At 40.0% G+C, this 22,452-nt stretch overlaps 1 protein-coding gene across 1 annotated transcript in view; it reads right to left on the reverse strand.

The window, feature by feature from the left end:
• LOC307044614 (voltage-dependent N-type calcium channel subunit alpha-1B-like) overlaps nucleotides 1-22,452 on the reverse strand; it is a 576,385-nt gene that overhangs the window by 368,203 nt on the left and 185,730 nt on the right. The window contains exon 7 of the mRNA XM_079689925.1: nucleotides 7,971-8,074. Within this exon, the coding sequence (XP_079546051.1) occupies nucleotides 7,971-8,074 (104 nt within the window). The remainder of the gene's footprint in view (nucleotides 1-7,970; nucleotides 8,075-22,452) is intronic.

The following is a 22,452-nucleotide window of genomic DNA, read 5'->3' on the forward strand; positions in this document are numbered from 1 at the left end:
GTGTGTGTGTGTGCGTGTGTGCGTGTGTGCGTGCGTGCGTGCGTGCGTGTGTGTGAGGGAGAGAGTGAGTGTGAGTGTGAGAGAGAGAGAGAGCGCGAGAGAATGTCTGTGTGTGAGAGACAGTGGATCTTACCTTTTAGAAGTGTTTCTTCCTTGCCTTTCTCTTTGAAAAATCTGTGATTAGGTCATCAAAATCCAAGGCTCAAGGCTAACATTGCTCGCTAGCTCAACAACATCTTCCGTGACCGTCGCCACCGTTCCTTGTGGTTGCTGGCCTATTTCGTCACTTTTTGCTTTTTTGAAAAAGCTATTTATTGTTGGGAATTTTTTTAATGCAGTCGCCACTCTCTCTTATTTTTCTTTCTTTTCACAGCCCTGCTGCGCGTTTGGCTACCGGCACCATCCATTTTTTCAGCTCACGTGACAAAATGGGACATGAGTGAGGGTGGGGCTGTGATTCGGCTATACACCGCCGCTGCATAGTAATAAAGTTGAGCGCATACATAGTGAGACCTACAGTACAGAGACGGTTTAGAAAATATATTAATTTGACCCGATAGAAAAGCTGTGTTATTTATGGTGAAGAGTGAGTGTAATTTAAAACAATGTATGATGAGTGAGGTTGTGCCCGAAAAAAACAAGATAAAAAAATAAAAACTTTTTTTTTATCTTGTCACTGAGGGCCCTCTTTGCTCAAGGGCCCCTGGGCACTTGCCGAGGTTGCCCATATGGTTAATCCGGCCTTGATAGTCCTCAAGCTCTGTTATTGGATGTTTGAGTGTGCGCCGAGGGTTACGCCAAGCGTCGAACAACACTTTGAAATGGGATGGAACCACGGCAGACTGTCCAAAACTGGATTTGAACGGGTCCACCCCGTCGCCCCCTCCCCCACCCCGTCCCCAGAACTACACATGCTGGCTATTGTCTGTTTCGCAACATGTTTAACTTCTATGGCACGTCTCTACTGGGAGTTGTAGTTTTACAAGACGTTTTCATATTTCCCATAATAAGAAGTTGCCAGTATTAAACTGTGTATATCCCTGGAGGTTTAGGGGATAGGAACACTCACATTTAAAACATATAATTAATACATGGGTGAACATTTATTTTGCCCATAATGGTCAGCATTAATATATAACCACATGCCAGCTAAGATCAGAAGATCCTTATTTAACAGCTGGTCTTATGTCTGTGACCCCTCCTGTTGTTAATTGATAAGCCTGAAACATGGCAAATCTGGCAGTAGCCATCGATCATCTTAAAGGTGGGGTAGGTAATTTTGGAGAAACCAGCTCGAGTGCGCTAGAATTTGAAAATACACAACCGGAAAAAATCTGCTACTTCCTTACAGAGCCCCTCCTCCAACACACACGAACGCGCACATGACCAATGAGGGCACGAGATAAGTTTGTGCACAGATGGAAGGCTGACAGGCAGGTAGGCCATCCAGCTATTTTAGCCGGGCCGGCTAAAATGATTGGTCGTGCTTTTTACAGTACTACGGCTTCCAAAGATGACATTTTTGTATGGATCTTTTTGTCAAAGCATTTAAGATATTCGTTGCTATCGGGATGTTAAGAGCATTCCATGGAATATAACAAAAAGTGTATCTTGAGCCGGTTTCTCAAACTTACCTACCCCACCTTTAAGATAAGATATACTTTATTGATCCCAAGTTGGAATCATTTGCGTTACATCAGCATCTGTAACAGTTGTAAATATGCAGTGGTGTTTATTTGTAAATCATTTAGTATAATCACACAAATTCTGTGTTTTATTTAATAATTCTGTGTTCTTTATTTATTGATTGTTCAATACCTGACAAGGTCAGAGATGAAAAACTTGGGTCGCAGGTTCCTCAACAGTGCATTACAAGACATCTATTAATATGTGTGTATACCTCCACCATTAAACTGTTGTATTCTGCACATATCTATATACATCTTATAAGAGTATACTACATAATATCAGTTAAAATAAGTGCTTAAACATACAGTGGTTAACATTGCAGGAAACTAATATATTAGTACTTTGTCAGGCTTAATATTTATACCCCCAAAGCTTTTTTCTTATTCAAAATAAGACCTTAACCTAAAGTATTCTTTAATGTTTAAATAAAGCCTTATTAGTTTGTCTGTCTGTGTCTCCTATTAATATCTAATAATAAAAATAATACATTTCAATAATGTGCTTTAACCACTAGGTGTCCCTTTCTATCAGCTGTGCACCGTTATGGTGTAAATATACCAATATACTGATTGGATCAAATATAAAAGTCAGCCGAATTAGTATTGATATTGAAAGGAGACTTATATTGTGAAGAGAAATTGAAGATTTTGTTTAATTGCTGATATATTTATGATCCACGTCACATATTCAGTTTTGGCGGCAGTTGTTCATGTTTATCTAGAAGTCTTCTCATCAGGGTTCTATAAATAGCGAACTACGGAAGATATGTAATATTTAATGCAGCCGAACCGTGTATTAAAATGCCGTTATGTGATGGCCTCCAAAGAGAAAATCAAGCAAACTCGTAATAAAATATCATTTTATTTAAAAAAAAAAGTTTTGTATTTCACATCAACAGGAAGTCCGGATAACTAAAATGTCCGTGCGGAACAATACACAAGTTATTGAGCCGTTTCCGCTCTACATCCTGAACTCCTCCCTTCGATGCAATGCACTTCCGTTTTGGCGGACTGGGTTTGTTTTGCTAGCTAGCTCCGTTGTGCCGACAAAGCACTGATATCGCAGAGACAAAGAGGATATAACAATTACAACATGAAGAAAAGTGGTTCGGGAACTACGTGTGCGGTAGTTGGTTGCAATCACTCGAGAAAGCACCTGAACGAGTGGTTAGATAGAGAGTGCTACGACCACAAACCAGCACCCAGCACCCAGCCATGTTGTTCATTAAATACAGATAAACACAACAAATACTGCATGCATTGTATTTTTTAATATTATATATGAATATTTTCATGGTGATGTAATTGTGTGGGCTGCTTTTATATTTTAATTTGTAATACCTGTTAGGATTAAACATGTGATCTTTCTTGTTGAAGCCATTTCTTTAGTTTCCTCTAAACAATTAATTAATTCAGTGTTATTTATGTACAGTATGAGCTTAATATGAATGATGAACTGTGTTAAAAGAAATTGTAGCACTCTAAGGAACATATGAAATGCAATAATGCAATAACAGTGCAATAATGAAATTAAATTACATCAAACTTTATTTTCACTCAAACAGTACAGGCACATATGATATATTGCACAGCATAAAGAGATCATGTAAATTGTGCATTATGTAAACAACAGACAACTGTTGGCTCCTGTGGGCATGACCTAAATAAGGCAGTTTATTTTGGTTTTATGCTGGGCCACGTCGTCATGTTATCCTCCCAGTTTTGCACTGAATTCGGGTGGGGGAGAGTAACGCCATCTCCAGTCAAAGAAGTAGAATCGTGTTCCCAAGCTAGCATCACTGTTAGCATCGAAATCGCTGTGTTTACACCAGTGCCCGTCTGACTGTTTACATCGGTTTACACCGACAGACGCTGTGCAAAAGACTTCCGGCGGAAATGAAGTGCATTTGTGTAGGGTTATGGCGCTACCCGTGTTTTGGCGCGTAAACTTGTCTATACCCCAACCCATAGATCCGTGGGTGAATAATGTAATCACCACATTACACACATCCCTTCACATTTAAATTTTAATTTACATTAAAGTATTTCGTGAGGCCTTCTAAAATGTTTTTAAATATAATTAGGGTTGTAGTTGAAGAGTTTGTCAATTATTGCGTTGCCTGGCAATGCAGATTTCAGTATTCTGAGCCCCTACTCTCCCCATAACTGACGGAAACAAAAGTCCTACATTATTCAATTAAAATAAAGAAGTAAAAACAATAAGTGTGGCTTGATATTGAGTAAGAAAAAGGTTGATAAACGCTGTGAGAATGGATCTTCCGGTAGCATTCGCTCGCGATCTCAAGTCATCTACAACATACATTTAGGGAGCTATATAGAAGCCTATGGACATCCCGGAAAGTTGAAAATGTACGCTAAGGGCCGCCCCCCTTGCGTTGGAAAAAGCCGACACGGCCACCCCCCCTTGCGTTGAAAAAAGCCGACACAGGGGACTTGACATAACGTCAACATAGGCCGACCTGGGAGCGAGGATGTGTTGTAACAGCGTGTAGAGCAGGGGTCACCAAACTACGGCCCGGGGGCCGGATCCGGCCCGCCACCCCCCTTTGACCGGCCCCCACCCCCTCTGCCCCCCACTACTTGAACCGGCCCTATGAGGCAAATCCCCAAAAGTCGTCATGGCTTATTTTTTTCAAATTGATTTTTGGAAAATAATAACATGTCTGCGTTTGGTATTTTGTTGATTTTGTTTCAGTTAAAAAAATTATATTTAGTTATAAAATAAAATGCACTATATTTGCCGAATTGTCGTCACCCGACATCTTGGAGATCAAGTGAGTGACAGACAACGCACGCGTAGAGAACTGTCAGTGTTCAGGACAGCAAAAATGGCTAACGTTAAACGAAAAGTTGATAGAGAGTGCAGAATTTTCAAAGAACAGTGGACCAACGACTATTTTTTTGTTCAGTATAAGGACCGTGCCGTTTGCATTATCTGTAAAGAGAGTGTGGCGGTTTTCAAGGAATATAATCTTCGTCGTCACCACGAAACCCGCCACAGTGACTTTGCTAGCTTGCGAGGGCAAGCAAGAGCAGACAGAATTTGCAGAATGAAAGGCGGACTGGCAGCACAACAACAAACATTCATTCGCCAAACCCAGGTAAACCACGCTGCTGTTCGAGCTAGCTTCAAGGTAGCTCACATACTAGCTACCCATGGGAAGCCCTTCACTGATGGGGACTTTGTTAAAAAATGCATCCTTGCTGTGGCCGAGGAGGTGTGTCCCGACAAGAGAGAGGCAGTCAACGGTGTGAGTCTCTCCGCGACTACTATGACCAGGCGAGTAGAAGAATTGGGGGACAACGTTTATGAGCAGCTGAACGCCATGGATGAGAGCAATGATGTGCAGGACACAGCACAACTGCTCATTTTTATTCGTGGGATTAGCGAAAGCTTTGAAGTGTCTGAGGAGCTGGCAGCACTAAAAAGCCTCAAAGGAACTACAACAGGAGAGGATATTTTTGTCCAAGTGTGCAAAACAATGGAAGAGTTGGGTCTAGACTGGTGTAAATTTGCCAGCATCACTACGGATGGCGCACCTAGTATGGTTGGCACGACAAGGGGGCTAGTAGGGCGCTTGAACAGCGAATTCGAGGAACGAGGTCTCACCCCCCCACTACAAGTCCACTGTCTGATTCACCAGCAAGCCCTATGCTGCAAAGTTTTGAAGTGGGCGTCTGTTATGAAGGTGGTTGTGCACTGTGTCAACTACATCCGAAAAAATTGTCTGAAACACAGACCGTTCCAGGCCTTCCTCTCCGAGCTTGAGTCTGCCTACGAGGATGTGCTGTACTACACAGAAATCCAGTAGTTAAGCCGAGGCAAAGTGTTGCGCCGTTTCTACGACCTGCTACCCGAAATCAACACCTTCCTGCAGTCTAAAGGTGAAACGGTACGAGAGCTGACCGAGCCAGAATGGAAATGGGACCTCGCATTTTTAACAGATGTGACTGAAATGTTGAACCACCTTAACGTGCAGCTCCAAGGCAAAGGGAAGCTAATCAGTGACCTGTATTCCCACATTAAAGCGTTCGAGGTCAAACTAGTGCTGCTTGTGAGACAGGTCGAAAAGCTGGACTTTACGCATCTCCCTGCCACCCGGAGCTACTGCGCTGAGAAACCACCTGTCCCGTTCCCAGTCGAAAAGTGCAAGGATGCACTGGAAATGCTGCAGGGGCAGTTCAGTGTGCGGTTCCGTGAGCTTCATGTCAACGGTAAAGAAATACGTTTGTTCCAGAACCCCTTTGCTGCCGACATAAATGATGCCCATCCCTCTCTTCAGTTTGAACTAGCCGAGTTGCAGAATTGTGATATCCTTAAAGATGCGTTCAAGCCTGACAGTCTCATTGAGTTCTATGCTTTGCTCCCAGGGGAAACCTACCCAAACATCAAACAGCATGCAATGAAGATGTCCACAGTTTTTGGCAGCACCTACATCTGTGAGCAAACCTTTTCCCGCATGAAGCAAACCAAGAATACAACAAGGAACAGACTCACAGATAAACACTTGCATCAGACCTTGAGACTGGCTACCACTAGACTGCAACCAGACATTGAACTTCTCATCAGCCAGAAGCAAACACACAGTTCACACTGATACGGTAAGCACACTGATTTTAACAATTACTGATTTTAATTGCTATAAATATGAAATGTGAAGGCTCTTTTTAATTTGCTACATATGTTGTAAAATTATGTCACAGAGAAAAGCAGACAGCAGCATGTCTTGCCATTTACTGAATATGGTGCTTCTTGTGTTCAATCCGTCATCCCTCCATGCCAGGGCTCCAGAAGGCACTCTGAAGTGAGGAGAGGAGATTGCTGTTGCTGATCCCATCCCAAAGACAGCACAATTCATCAACAAGTACAAATCCAGCTAACCTACATATAGGCTACTGATTTTGATTGCCATTATTCTGTATTATTGTTGTGCTTTAGTTTTGAGCCTACACTGCTCATGTCCTTTTCACCTTGACCTAAACAAAATGTTAACTGAACATGCTCACCTGGATAGGCATAAGAGTTGGCTAGTTCTATTAGCCTACTCATGTTATTATAATTTTGATGTTTTTTATTTATTTATTTATTTTATAGGCCTATTTATTTGACCTTTATTAAGTGCTGCACACAATTATTATTATTATTATTATTATTATTATTATTATTATTATTATTATTATTATTATTATTATTATTATTATTATTATTATTATTATCATCATCATCAGGCCTACCTATAATTTATAATTTTGAACTCACCTTTGCCAGTGTCAATCACCTCAACTAGGCAGATGTTTCTTACCTTGACAGCTTTGATGTTATTTTTATTAGAAAACAAATAAATGGAATATCTGTGGTATTTCAAATTAAAGCAAAGTGTGAAGACTCAATTGCTACTTTTGTAAACCACTAGTAAAGATGGTAAACAAATATGTGACAGGAATCAAGTGTTGATATAGTAGTGTGGAAGTAGTAGTGGGGATGGCTGTGCCGGGCTAGTAATCTCTTCTACACAATGAGCTGACTCGGCCCCGGCCCCCCATCACAGTCAGGAACAATAATGTGGCCCCCAGAGAAAAAAGTTTGGTGACCCCTGGTGTAGAGGAAGAGCACATTTGATTTAAACTAACTAACACCACCTCACACCCTTCATACATTCAACCTTTCATAGATTTGGAGCTATACCAAGTAAAACACAGAGTTTATTTGTTTAAATATTACATCAAATAATTATCTTTATAAAGATATAGTTCAATCTTTCAATTAGTTTGAATTCAGAGGTATTTCAAGAGTAGACCGTCTCTTCCCACCAAAAACAGAACTCTTTATCATCTGTCTACTGGAATATTTCAATAGAACATAACATCTTTCTGACACCATGGGGGCAATGTTGGTGGTTGGCCTCATATCAGAAATTAGATATTTTTTAAGTTAATGTACAAACGGCATATTGAAAGTATTACTTTCTATATTTTATTTTTCAAATAAAACAGAAATGACTTGTTTTTAAGCATATCATCATTAGTTTTAATATGCTGCAGTGATAGGAGTATATGACAATCTTCGTAGTGTTGGCTGAGTTTATCACAGTTTATCACAGTTTATCACTTTTTGGCATATGGTTTGGTACTTGTATGCAAAAGTTCCCCACTTTATCTTATGTCAGGCAAATGCAGCCATAACCAAAAAGTTCTGGGGGTAAAGTAAAAATGCATCTCTTGAAATACTTCCCTCAGGTCATCCTCACAGTTTGTACTCACCCTGAAAGCACACCTAACACCAGGTTGAGCATGAAGAAGGATCCGATGATGATGAGGGGGATGAAGTACAGCCAGTTCCACGTGTTCCCTGAGGCATCGTTGGCCTAAGCAAACAGAGAAGACGAATTGAGAGTAATATTGTTGTGCTGTTGTAGTTAAAGAACAATTCTAGTGTATATATACACTTTTCGGTACCACTTTACAATAAGGCTACCCTTATGAAGGATTCATAAAGGGTTTATAATTAGTTTATTAATTAGGTTGTAAACACTTTATTAATCATTAAGAACCATTAAGAACCATTTATAAACCAGTTATATAGTTACATAGTTTTCATACATCAACACAGGCTCACTATTTGGCAAGATGACTAAGCCTTATAATGGCTACCTAGCGTACTTCGTCTAGATCAGTGGTTCTCAACTGGTGGGTCGCGGAATTATTATTATTTATTTTTTTGGGAAAAAGTCAAACTTTTATTTTGATGGCCCGATTTTCTAACGCTGTGCATGCAGTCGGCGTTGGACTGGAAGTACCGGAGACCATAAACGGTTTTGAAAACTTCTGTAACGTAGTGATCATCTTCTCAAAAAAATATCTTTGCTGATGTTTTTTCGAGTCTTCTGGCCAATCAGAATCAACATTTTTGCCGGAAGTCCCCACGGAAAATAACTTTGCGGTAGAACTCTTCTTTATACATCCATGGGTACAACTTCAGATAAAAATGAACACATAATAAAATATGACCCCCGGTTTGATGATTGTCAGGTCACAGAACAATGGGAGCTATCTAAGCTTACCCACAATTTAAAGTAAGTCACACAGACTACAGGTATCTCCTCTTTACTCTCCTCGCAGCAAGATGTCAGAACAAAGTGAAAAACAAACAATGGCGTAAAATATTATTAATATGTCGGGTAGTAATAGATTTATTTATTTTCTTCTCAGAGTGTATCAGAATGCATAGTTTGTTAGTATTTCTAAAAATCTCCTGGGGGAGAGTCCCCCCAGACCCCCCTGCTGGGGTTGGGTTTTCAGCATGTGTGCCTTTTTATATAGTTCAGCTTTGATTCCATCATCTCATTAAACCTTTTTAAAAGCATACTTTAGTTCTGTGAAGGGATATAAGGGATATATGCACCGTACTTCACTTTTATTAATATTGTATGCTGAAAAGCGTATATATTACAGCACGTTTTTTTGTTGAATAGATTTGAGTGCTTCAAAATGTTGGGTCGCGATGTATTGACCAAGTAAAAAGTGGGTCCCGAGGCCTGACCAGTTGAGAACCACTGGTCTAGATACTTTGGTATCTGTGGTTCACTGAGTTGATTCCCCCCCTTCCATCTTGATGTTTCTTGGCATCTCTTTATGACCATTTGGTTATGAGTTACTAACATTTATAACTGCCAAAAGGGAGCCTTGTAAAGTGTAATTGTAGTTGTTGCTATAATGCAGGGGTATTCATTTGCATTTCAAAGAGGTCCAGTAAGAGAAAATGTAATTAAATGCTCTGTTTTCGCTGTCTACCTTTCTCTTTTTTGAGCACACCATTTGAAATTACTCACTGCTGTTTCTCTCTTCTTGTCTCGTCTCTGTGTGTGTGTTTGAATCTATCGTGCTGACTCACTGACTGCACCGATGAGTAGCGTCACCTCCTTAAAACTTTAAACAATAACTTTTTTAAAACCTTTTTATCTTTATGTTTTAATTTTTTTTTAAACATTTTTAACATCGTGGATAAATCCTTTTATGCTCCCAGCAACACACTGAACGTCAACTTTGCCTCCTTTTTACACTCAGCCCTACTTTAGTGGGAACAATGAGTCTGCGTCTTTGATGCGCACAGGTGGATGATGCAGGGATGCAATGTAGACAGGAATAAACGCAGATCACTCTCTGGCTGCAGCCTTGCCGGTACTTGCTTTTGATCAAAGTCAATGCGGAAAACCTGCACTCACACAGGTAGGTGGAGGCAGGGTTGGACTGGGACTAAAAATCAATCAGCCCTGGAATCTCGCCCAGCCCAACCCACAGAAATGGGTAGAGCACGGGGGGGAGCCTCGCTGCTTGTAAACTGCCCGCTGAACGGACCTCTGTCACCTGTCAGCGCAACTTAAATGATGCCGTTTCAAAACATAAAAAATAAAGGGCGGTGCCGGCCGTCAGCGAACCGAGCCGGCCGTTATGTGATTCTCCAGAACCCACAGATGGCCAGTCCGCCCCTGGGTGGAGGTGAAGGGAATGAGCACTTTTACAGCCTTTTTGGCGAGGTGGGGGAACTCGGTCTCCACAGACAGCCAAAGGTGTGCAAGTGACACTTTACTAGTCTTTTTATCATTCTTTTTTTCTCACGCTGCGCCTCCCCTGAAGCTCTCTGGCGCCCCCCAGGGAGGCGCGCCTCACACTTTGAAAACCGCTGCTGTAGAACAAACGGCTTCTGTTTGAGGTTGGTAAAATAAAGTCATCCTTGTAAGTTAGAGAGCTATTTTATTAGGTAGGTAACTTTATGCATTGATCAGGTTCATTTAAATTTGCTATGATCGATTATGTAGACAAGCTAACGTCAAAGTAGTGTTGAAGATGTGTGTATATTACAAATAAAACAAGTATGGCATTTTGAAACATGATGTGCAACAACTTTTACTGTAATTTGTGTGCATTTTGTTGTTAACTAAGATGATGTTATGATTTATTTTTTGTTAGTATGCACGTGGACGCTTTGGGCATACCTGGAGAAGGAAGAAATGGGTCTTCGGAATGATGGGAGTTAAAGACAAAAGGCGGAGACTTGAAACTAGTGGAGAAACGATCAAGATGCCACCTTGTCCCTTTGATTAGACGGCATGTCAAGTCAGGAAGTAGCATTATTATTGATGAGTGGAGGGCATACAGAGAGTGCTGAGTAACATGGGGTACAACCACTACACCATAAACCACAGCAGGTGGTTTGTGAACCCCCAGACTGGCAGTCATACCCAACATATAAAAAGAGCTTGGTCGACCATCAAAGGACATGTCCGTAGACTGAGATGAAACCGTACAGAGAGTTTGGTGGAGGAACACCTCAAGGTTCTTGAATGGTCATCTTGGCTTGGCTCTGGTCACCCTGATGGACTGCTTGGACGCTTGTTCAAGGATATACACAAAACTTTTCCAGTCTGAGTACCATTATATCTTACCAAGTCTTTCATTTATCTCTGAGAAAAGCTTTTATGTTTAAATATGTGTATCAGTCATACTAAACAGTCATTACTTTGAGTCCTAATTTTCTTCACGTGTGAATAAAATGTTTTGCTTGGCTCTTTTGCATCTTACTTTGCATTTCATGTGAAAAATGTGTATTAGGTCAGCGTGAATGGACATGTGTATTAAACTTAAAAACAATGCACCCTTTCAGTAGTTATAAATGTTAGTGACTCATCAATAGATGGTGATGTGTTTCACACTTTACTAGGTAGCCAATATAAGGCTTAGCAGTACAGATAAATGTGGGCTCACTATTTGGCAAGCAACCGCTCATAGTCACCCTGTTTATCTCATATCTTATAAAAGCTTATTAATGATTTATAAAGTGTTCACAACCTAATTAATAAATGAATTACAAACTATTCATAAACCCTTTATAAGGGTAGTTTTATTGTAAAGTGGAGGTCGCGTTAACCGAATATTTTCCGTCTATGACAGATTTATTTTAACAATGACGGAAAAATCTGAAAGCAGTCGGTCATTTTGACGGATTAGAACAAACTTGGAACAGCGCCAAAGTTTCCCCGCAGCGAGGCTCCGGTGTTATGCATGCCTGCCAAAAAGGAAATGATACCGTTTCCAAACCCAACTTTGTCGTACAAATCATTGAGATGTCTGAGAGTTTTGGCTTTACGCTGTGCGCACTCCCGCGAGGTGCAGTGGGCATGCAGAGGGTTGGGAGGGTTACTTTGTAAATGTAATCAGTTACTGATTACTGAATACATGGCTCTGAAAGTAATCCGAATACAGTTACAGTTACGTGTCTTAAAAAAGTCACGTAATCAGATTACTTTTAGATTACTTTTGGATTACTTTCTTTTTACATCACAGATGGGTATGTTTTGGTGAACAGGAGACACAAAAAGCAAAAGGAAACTGAACGTGTTTTTACTGTTTTAATGGCTTATCAAGAGCACAACTGAAACATAACATCTGAAACGATGTAACAACATAATAAACTTTTTGGGGATGCAGCTTGGGATGTGAGGAGTGAGGGACACGGCTTAGAAACGGGCGTTTCGTGTTCTGTCCTGCCAGTGTTGGCAGGACCTCCTTCACTTCATGAAATCTCTGCAGCACCAGGAGGCAGCGGGAGGGTTAACTCAGCCTCTGAGAAGACAAGCGCACAGTGCCTTTCACGCACCGCCTTTCACGCACCGCCTTTCAAGCACCGCCTTCACTTTGTTTACCTACACAATCATCAGAAAGGCTTAAGAGTGGTGTGGCTGATGTGTTTTAATTTTTAACCACACACACACACACACACACACACACACACACACACACACACACACACACACACACACACACACACACACACACACACACACACACACACACACACACACACACACACACACACACACACACACACACACACACACACACACACACACACACACACACACACCCCCACCCACACACACACACACACACCCCCACACACACACACACACACACACACACACACACACACACACACACACACACACACACACACACACACACACACACACACACACACACACACACACACACACACACACACACACACACACACACACACACACACACACACACACACACACACACACACACCACACACACCCATACACACTATATTCCATCAAATATACTGATCACTTAGACTTCTGTTCATCCATGTTTCGTTGTTATTTTTTCACTGAGCGGACCCGCACATTTTTTTCAAACGCTCCCCTTTTTTGTCCATCTGCGGCGGTAATAGGTTTTGTGCGCTGTGATGATTCGGCCGTCCCTTTGGTAATGAATATTAAGAGTTGTGAGGAAATCTTTCCACCAATAATTCCAATAAGTAATCCAAAATGTATTCACTTCAGGTTTACGAAAGTAACTGTAATCCGATTACTCGTTTTTCAAATGTAACGCAAGCTGAATACAGTTACTTGATTTTTGTATTCTGATTACGTAACGCCGTTACATGTATTCCGTTACAACCCAACCCTGGGCATGCATAACACGGCGCTAACAGTTAACGAGCGTGCGCCCCGCCCCCCGTTGACAGTTCACGACTGTGCTCTCCCCCCCCACACCCCCGTTAACAGTTCACGACCGTGCTCTCCCCCCCCCCCCCCGGTTGACGGTTATCTCTCTCTCTCTCCCCCCCACACACTGCATGGTACACATGGTGTGTGCAATGGAAACGGTTCAGTGACATGGGTCACATTTACCCCTCCCTCATCGACCTGGGCTGCCACACCAGCAGCCACGGTGCTGCAACTGAGGCTAAACTTCAAGGTTGATGAGGGAGGGGTAAATGTTGTCAGATTGAGGAAGAAACTCACCAGGAGAGTTTTCTTGACTAATAGAATGAACTCTGGGGGTTGGAGCTTAGACCTGCCAACTTTCAATTTTAAGGACCACCCTATTGTATATATATTATATATTTGTGAGGGCGACTAGAAAAACAATAAAAATGTGGTCACAAACAAAAGAAACATACTGTTATACAACAGCGCTACTAACTCCATCTGTAATACCAAGACGATGCCTGGCATGCTCTGCTTTGAAATAGCAAAGCGACAAACAGCTAACACCAGTCTGGAAAAAACTCTGGTCTTATATGACGTTGCACTGTAGCAAATAATTAACTTTAATTGGCGGGCACTCCAATGAAGCAGTCCACTTTGACAGAGCAGGCTGTAAACAGAAGTGCTCCCACACTTCTGATGGGAGTGAAATTATCCTTTGAAATGGGTATTGGTTTTGGTTTGGAGCAGAGAGGAGCTTGTTTGTGGTTTGCTGTTGAATCAGTAATGGCGGAAGCAGCAGTCACAATCTGAGGCTCATGTTCTCCATTGTGACCCCCACCCTGCCCGAGGGCCTTCTATTATATTAGTGTTTGCATAATTCTTTACAGCGGGCACTCACACTCTGATTGTTTTGGCAGGGTTTATTAGATTGCTGGAAATTGTCTGGTGATGGGCTAATTTACTAAAATCCATTGTGATTCCCATCATTCGTGTGTGGATTCATTTCTCATTTGGCGTCCATGGATTTGCTGATTGTTTCCTCAGGTAAGGAATAGTCTCATTATCTCTATTGAACTAAGAAGCAGTGTAATTGCTCCTTCCACACAATAGATTTATTATTTGCTTGATTAGAGGGTAAAATGCTTCAATACCATGTGGCAGGGAAATTACAAACAAAAAATGCATCAGTGAAAAAACCAGCACAAATACACAAAGCTGTTTCCATGCACATGCATCCACCCATTCTCAGACACACAACCTTTACCCCTTAGCAAACTCAGACTCTTGAAAACCAGCAGACAGCGCCAGTTAAAGAGCTGGTCGCAGCTAAAAAAGAGACAAGAACTATATATATGTATATATAAGTTACCCAAAGGCAACAATATGTTGTACATGTTGAGTCCTGATTTAAATTGACATGGGATGTAAGAAATGTAGGCACTGGATACTTAATTTGTTCAGCTCCTATGCCCTGACAAATTGACTAACCTGACCTAAACTAGCTACAAAGGGTGGGTTTAGCCAGCAGCATTATTGATGATGAAATGTCATACTAACCCAAACATGTTGTTTCCAAGATACAAGGATGATGATCTCTGGTGGAGAGGCTGCAGCTGCTGAGCCTAGATTAGATTGCCTCTCTTTTATGGAATCCCATACAAAATACACAATTTTGGTTCTGCTTAACTGTTCCTAAACGCGGTAGACCTGTATTCCACCGGGTCTGTCTGCGCCGCGGTGACCCGGTGGAATTTAGCGGCGGACTGGCCATCTGTTTGTTCTGGAGAATCACTGAACGGCCGGTCGTCAGCGGGCTGTTGACGACCGGCTCGGTTTGCTGACGGCCGGCACCGCCCTTCATTTTTTTAAACGGCATCAAGTAAGTTGCGCTGACAGGCGACAGAGGTCCACAGTTGTCCCGCAGTGAGGCTCCCCGCCCTCCCGTAGACAGTTCACGAGCTCAATCACTTCATAACACCAAAGATGGGTCGCGGTCATGGGCGTCGCAGCCATTATATGAGGGTGGGACAAGTCCCCCCCACTTTTTGAAATGATTAGTTCAGACCCCCCCACTTTTACCATGTGGAAAGTCCGTGAATCGGTCTAATAATCAGACTGTGAGTGCACACTGCAAAAAATTATGCAAACACTAAAACAGTAGAAGAAAATCCCAATCTTGTTTTCCACAATTTGACAAGCAGAGTTTTGGAGGATGGTAAATCGTAAAATCCAAAGTTACCCAAGTGCTGACCAAATCCATAATTCATAAATCTCTGTGGTGCTGGTTCAGTTCATGTTCAGTGGGAGTGCTGAATTCACCCAGTGTGTTATAATCTGCAGAGATGGATTGTTAGTTAATATTTTAGTGTATAGTATACAGTGTTTCCCCTAGGTTTACTGCCTTGGCAGGGTGCTGCTCGGGTATCCCACCCAACAGGGGGGTGCCCCAAACATCTTTTGTTATCCTCTGGAGCAGAGAGAGGAGCTGTAGATTATTGTTATTGATATTGTACAGTAACAAAGTATTTGTACATTAAAAAGTAATAAAGTACAGTGTTACACTGTACTGTATTACTTTTATTCAAACTGTATTCCCTTCTTATCATGTAGCCTACACTTCTTCCTTTTATTGATACATTTAAATCACCTGACTACAGCATATACAGTTGCAAGAAAAAGCATGTGAACCCTTTGGAACTACCTGGATTTCTGCATAAAATGTGTTCTGATCTTCATCTAAGTCACAACAATAGACAAACACAGTCTGCTTAAGCTAAAACCACACAAACAATTATATGTTTTTATGTTTTTATTGAACACACCATGTAAACATTCACAGTGCAGGGTGGAAAAAGTATGTGAACCCTTGGATTTAATAACTGGTTGACCCTCCTTTGGCAGCAATAACCTCAACCAAACGTTTCTTATAGTTGCATATCAGACCTGCACAACGGTCAGGAGGAATTTTGGACCATTCCTCTTTCATTTCAGCAATATTCTTGGGATGTCTGGTGTGAATCGCTCTCTTGAGGTCATGCCACAGCATCTCAATTGGGTTGAGGTCAGGACTCTGACTGGGTCACTCCAGAAGGCATATTTTCTTCTGTTGAAGCCATTCTGTTGTTGATTTACTTCTGTGCTTTGGGTCGTTGTCATGTTGCATCACCCATATTCTGTTGAGCTTCAATTGGTGGACAGATGGCCTTAAGTTCTCCAGCAAAATGTCTTGATAAACTTGAGAATTCATTTCTCCCTCAATTATGGCAATCTGTCCAGGCCCTGAGGGAGCAAAGCAGCCCCAAACCATGATGCTCCCTCCACCATACTTCACAGTTGGGATGAGATTTTGATGTTGGTGTGCTGTGCCTTTTTTCTCCGACATAGCGTTCCTTCCAAATGACTCAACTTTGGTTTCATCTGTCCACAGAATATTTTGCCAGTAGTGCTGTGGAATATCCAGGTGTTCTTTTGCAAACTTCAAACGTGCAGATCAGAACACATTTTATGACCAACTTATGCAGAAATCCAGGTAATTCCAAAGGGTTCACATACTTTTTCTTGCAACTGTAACATACCTGCTGCAACCCTGTGCTGCTGCTGCTTCTCTCTGCCTCATCCTCTATTGCTGGAGGCAGCTCCACCTCATCTGATCTCTGATATGAAAGCAATTGTGTTATGATCATATTGAGCTATTGGTGTGAGTCTAACATTAAACACCGGCATCGCTTCATACAACAGATCTGAGCTGTCCAACTTTGACAAACACTCCTTGAACATGCGCGCGCTATGAGACAATCTTCCCTGGTACAAAGTAGCAGTGAAAACATGGTACGGAGTTTTATTGATTTGGGCATTCTCTCAATAAGCAAGTGGAATGGATTTGATAGTGAAGCACTGACACAGCGCTCTACAAAGTGCAGCGGTGGCACTGGGTTCATTACAATCATGTAATTGTCTGGTTCATATACATTTTGTGTGTGTTAATTTCTCATTTTGCATTTATGGATTTGATGAACTCAGTGTTCCCAAACTATCCTATTGCTTGCAATGATCATGCTACTCATTTAAGTCTCTAAAAAGACACAATGAGGCTCAGCCCTGCGTGGCCTCTCCATCCATCTCTGCTCCCCAAAGAGCTATTTTTAAACGTTTAACCTATCAAGAGTGCAATGAGGAGCTGCTCCTGTCAGAGTGGTTCCACTGAAAGAACCATAGTGCAAACAGGGAGCAACAACGCTGAAACACAATGAAGACAGATGGGCTAATATGACCTGTTTGATTGAAAACACTACAATTATATTCCGTTTCATCACACAATCATCCAAATGTAGGGTTGCATGATTGTTATTTTGCACACAAAAAAAATGTAATGCACAGTGCTCAGGGCTTGTCGGCAAAGAGTAAAGGACATGGACACTTTTCTTCCATAATGGAAACCCTGATTAAATTCAGACGAGATTTAAGACATTCACAGTTAATTCATTTATTCTCAGCTCATATCATATAACAAACCTGATTCAGGTTTGATGTAGCTGGTTTTACTAGCTACATCAACACAAGATGAATGGTGACAATGGATTAAGAGTGAGACAAAATGTGTACTCATCATCACAGACTCACAAACCCCAGTTCCAGTTCTAGCTCCGTGCTTGTGCTTTTTTTTTTTTTTTTTTAAGTATTTTTATTTCATTATAGTGTACAATAATCGATGCCATTTCATAGATTGTAATATCACAGTACACTCACTACACTCCCCCCTCCCTCCATCCACCCGCACATGCCCACACTAACGAAACCAAAAACATTTATATAAAAAAAAAAAAAAAAAAAAAAAATGATTCTCAATATAACTCAAACAACAGAGCCATGAAAATGAAAAAAAACATAAAACGAAAAAATAAATAAATAATAATAATAATAAGCCCACATCAAAGTAAAACAAACAAATAATTATACAATTAATTATACAATACAGCGACAATATAGACAATGACAACACAACTAGTATTTCCGGCCGTCAGGAAAAATAGCCACAGAATGCACCATTCCATCACTGGTCATATCTCAGATATATTTTCCAAATATGAAAACAATGGCAACCACAGAGCTTGAAAGATATGTCCATGATTATATTTTTCCAAAGTCATTTTCTCCAGAGGTAAAAAATTTGTTATCTGATCAATTAAAAGTTTAAATGTTGGAGGACGTTCATTCTTCCAGAGTAAAAGTATACATTTCTTGGCAAAATACGTTATTGTGATTAGTATTCTATCATGTTTGGGGTTCAGTTTAAAGTTTGGCATATCATTTAACAGGAAAAAACATGGATTTTGGCTCATTTCGATTCCTAAAACGGCTTTTGTGAGCGCATGAATCGAATCCCAGAAATGTTTCAAGAGATCACAGTCCCAAAACAGATGCATAAATGTTCCTTCTTTTACTTTACATCTCGTACATTTTGGAGAGTTTTCTTTGGAAATGTTATGCATCTTTCTGGGTGTGAGGTAAATTTGTTGAGAAATTTAAAGTTTGCTTCTTTGATTTTATTGCTTGTGAATGGAAAATGTGTTCTTTCACAGATATTCAGCCATGTAGTTTCATCTATCTGTATCCCTAAGTCCTTTTTCCAGATTGTTTTTAAGGTTGGAAAGGATGACTGAGCTCTTTTAGAAAAAACTGCATTAAATCCTCTAATTTTACCTTTGATTGTGCTCGATGACATCAATATCTCCTCCTCTTCCAACAATCCCGATCTCAATGTATTGCTTTTAATAATTGATTGGATCACGTTCCTAATTTGCAGGTATCTGAAAAAATCCTTATTTGAAATGTCATATTCTGCTCTTAAATCATTAAATGATTTCAATGTTATATCTTTGTGAAACAAATGTTTCAATTGCTTTATACCTGATTTCGTCCATTTGTTTATATTGATTGACAACAAATATTTGCTAAGATCAGGATTGTTCAAAATAGGAGAAAAGATTGAAATACCTGAGTTAACATGAACTTTTTTTGTACAGTCCCTCCAGGCTAACAGTGTATTGACCACTGTAAAACATTTGGCCATATTTTTCACCTTATTGAAGTCTTTAACAAATATAAGAGTTTCCACTGGCAGCGGGTCAAAGACACTGGCTTCTATCTGAACCCATAGTGAATCCTTTCTTCCCAGAAACCAAGATAGTACATTTCTTAATTGAGCTGACCAGAAGTAGTGTTGAAAGTTGGGAAGACCAAGACCCCCCATGGTTTCTGGTTTCATAAGAGTAATTAACTTGATTCTTGTTTTTTTATTAAACCAGATATATTTTGAGATGTGTCTATTGAGAGATTTAAAATAATCAGCGGATAAATAGCATGGTAACATTTGAAAAAGAAAAATACATCTCGGTAGAATATTCATTTTTATGACATTGATTCTTCCTAGCAGTGATATTGGTAATGTGGACCATTTGGATAAATCCTGTTTGATTTTGTCAATGAGCGGATTGTAATTCTCTTTAAACAGATTATCCAGGTGTGGTGTTATATTTATTCCTAAGTATTTAAAGCCACCTGGTGACAAATTAAAAGAACAAGACTTTTCCAGATTTGCTGTTGGCGTCATATGTAACAAACAAGCATTCGATTTCTTAAAATTAATTTTATATCATGAGTATCTTCCAAATTGCTCTATCGTGTCGAGCAGATGTGGTACTGCATTTTCTGGGTCTGTTAAGTAAATAATGATATCGTCAGCATACAGAGAAATGTTGTGTTCATCGTTAATCTTCACTCCTTTAATACTTATGTTGTCTCGCACACATGGCGCCAGTGGTTCAATTACAATTGCAAAAAGCAAAGGTGACAGTGGACATCCCTGTCTTATCCCCCTTGTTAGTGAAAAAAAATCTGAGGAACTGCAGTTAGTGATAACCGCTGCTTTAGGATTTTTATAAATTGATTTGACCCACTCTATGAATCGAGAGCCCATATTTAATCTGTTCAAGATAGCAAAAGAAAATTCCACTCAACCCTGTCAAAAGCCTTCTCGGCATAGAGCTAAAGAAAGAAGCAGAGATGGCTTCTGACAGGTCTCCAAATGGTTTATAATATTCAAAAGTCTCCTTATATTATCAGAAGAATATCTGCCCTTGACAAAACCTGTTTGATCAGGACTAATTAGTTTAGGTAAAATAATTTCCAATCGTTTTGCCAATAATTTGGTGATAATCTTATAATCATGATCCAAGAGGCTTATAGGCCTAAATGAAGAACAATTCAAGGGGTTTTTCCCATCTTTATGTAGTACAGTAATATATGCAAGATTCATTGATTGAGGAAGTGTTCTGTTGTGAGAGAAGTTGTTAACCATTGACATAAATATAGGTTGAAGTTCAGTCCAAAACTCTTTATAAAATTCTGCCGAGAAGCCATCAGGCCCTGGGCTTTTATTTATAGGCATAGATTTAACTGCAGCCAAAACTTCTACTTCTGTAATTGATGAGTTTAGATACTCTTGATCTAAATCAGATAATGTAGGTAAATTAATGTTATGGAGATAATTGTCCAGTTCATCTTGTGAGTAATCACATTGAGATTTGTATAATTTGTTATAAAATTCATAAAAAGTCTGGTTAATCTGTTTTGGGTGGTAGGTTATCTTGTCGTCTTTCAGACGAATTGCCTTTATAGCCCTTTCTGCTTGCTCCTTCTTTAATTGATAGGCAAGTAGTTTACTTGGTTTATTGCCAAATTCATAATTATTTTGTCTGATAAGATTCATTTGTGTTATGATTTCATTTGTTAAGTCAATATTTAATTTAGCTCTGGCTGTGTTTAATTGTTTCCAGTTTTCATCTGTTGATGCGGATTTATGAAGTACTTCACATCTGTTTACTTCTCTTTCAAGTTCTTGTCTGAGCTTAACATTTTCACGTTTTTTAAAATATGTGTATGAGATAATAAGTCCTCTTAAAGTAGCTTTCGCAGCTTCCTAAATAATATTCGGATCTATAGAGGGGTCATTATTTTCTTTTATATAGTACCTTATCCACATTCGCATTTTTAATTTGAATTTTTCGTCTCTAAGTAAGGAGTTATCAAATTTCCAGCGCCTGGATACAAATTCTCCACTCTCCAAGTGAATAGTTAGATGAACTCTTGCATGATCTGAAATATTAATGGAATCAATTTTACATTCTTTTACCCTATGCATGTATTTTGAGGGAATAAAAAAATAATCTATTCTAGACTAAGAGTTGTGGACATTTGAAAAGAAAGTGTAATCTTTGACATCTTGATTTAATTGACGCCATACGTCAATAAGGCCACATTCTTCACAAAGCCCCTGAAGGACCTTTGAGGATTTAAGATTGTGGCTCTTGGACTGGTTAGATTTATCTAATGTAGGTTGAGAGTGCAGTTAAAATCGCCGCCCATCAGTCCTAATCCTTTGCAGTTTTCATTGAAGAGCAGCACCATGTCAGACATGAACATTGGTTCATCTATATTGGGAGCATAAATATTTAAAAAGGTGATTGGGGTTCCAAAAATAGTACCAACAACCAAAACAAACCTACCATTTGGGTTCGTAACTAATTTTTCGAATTCAAATGGGCACGTTTTGTTTATCACAATAGATGTCCCTCTACTATGGGTTTTATATGATGAGAAATAAACCTGACCTATCCAATCTCTTTTCAATTTAAGATGTTCAGTATCTGAGAGAAAGGTTTCTTGAAAGAAGACCACATCAGCTTTGTCTTTTTTAAGAAGAGATAGTACTTTATTCCTTTTTATGGGATTTCCCAAGCCTTTAATATTCCAAGAATAGATTTTCATGTTTTGCATGCTGACTGCTGCATATCTGTGGGATTATATTTAATATGTTGTATATTTTGGCCCCATACACAAAACGGATTGTCACTGCTTTTATTATTTAACATTATAACTAATGTAACACAAACGCAAAATACAAAAAGAAAACAATATAACATACCACCCAAACCAGGGTCTTCTGACCCTGGCAATTCATCTACCCAATTTATTGTTGCCCAGAGAGAAACAAACGTCAGAGAAATGTGCATCTCAGATCTAACGAAATGTCCTCTTTGTGTTGGCAACTTGGAGCTCCCATCCTCAGTTCTCATTGAAAATAAATAAATGTCTTCCTAATTCTCCTCCTTAACAGGGGACGGGTATATAGAAATCCGCATCCCAAATGTCATCATGGTATG

Source organism: Notothenia rossii, assembly GCF_949606895.1.
Source record: "Notothenia rossii genome assembly, chromosome: 6".
NCBI lineage: Eukaryota > Metazoa > Chordata > Actinopteri > Perciformes > Nototheniidae > Notothenia > Notothenia rossii.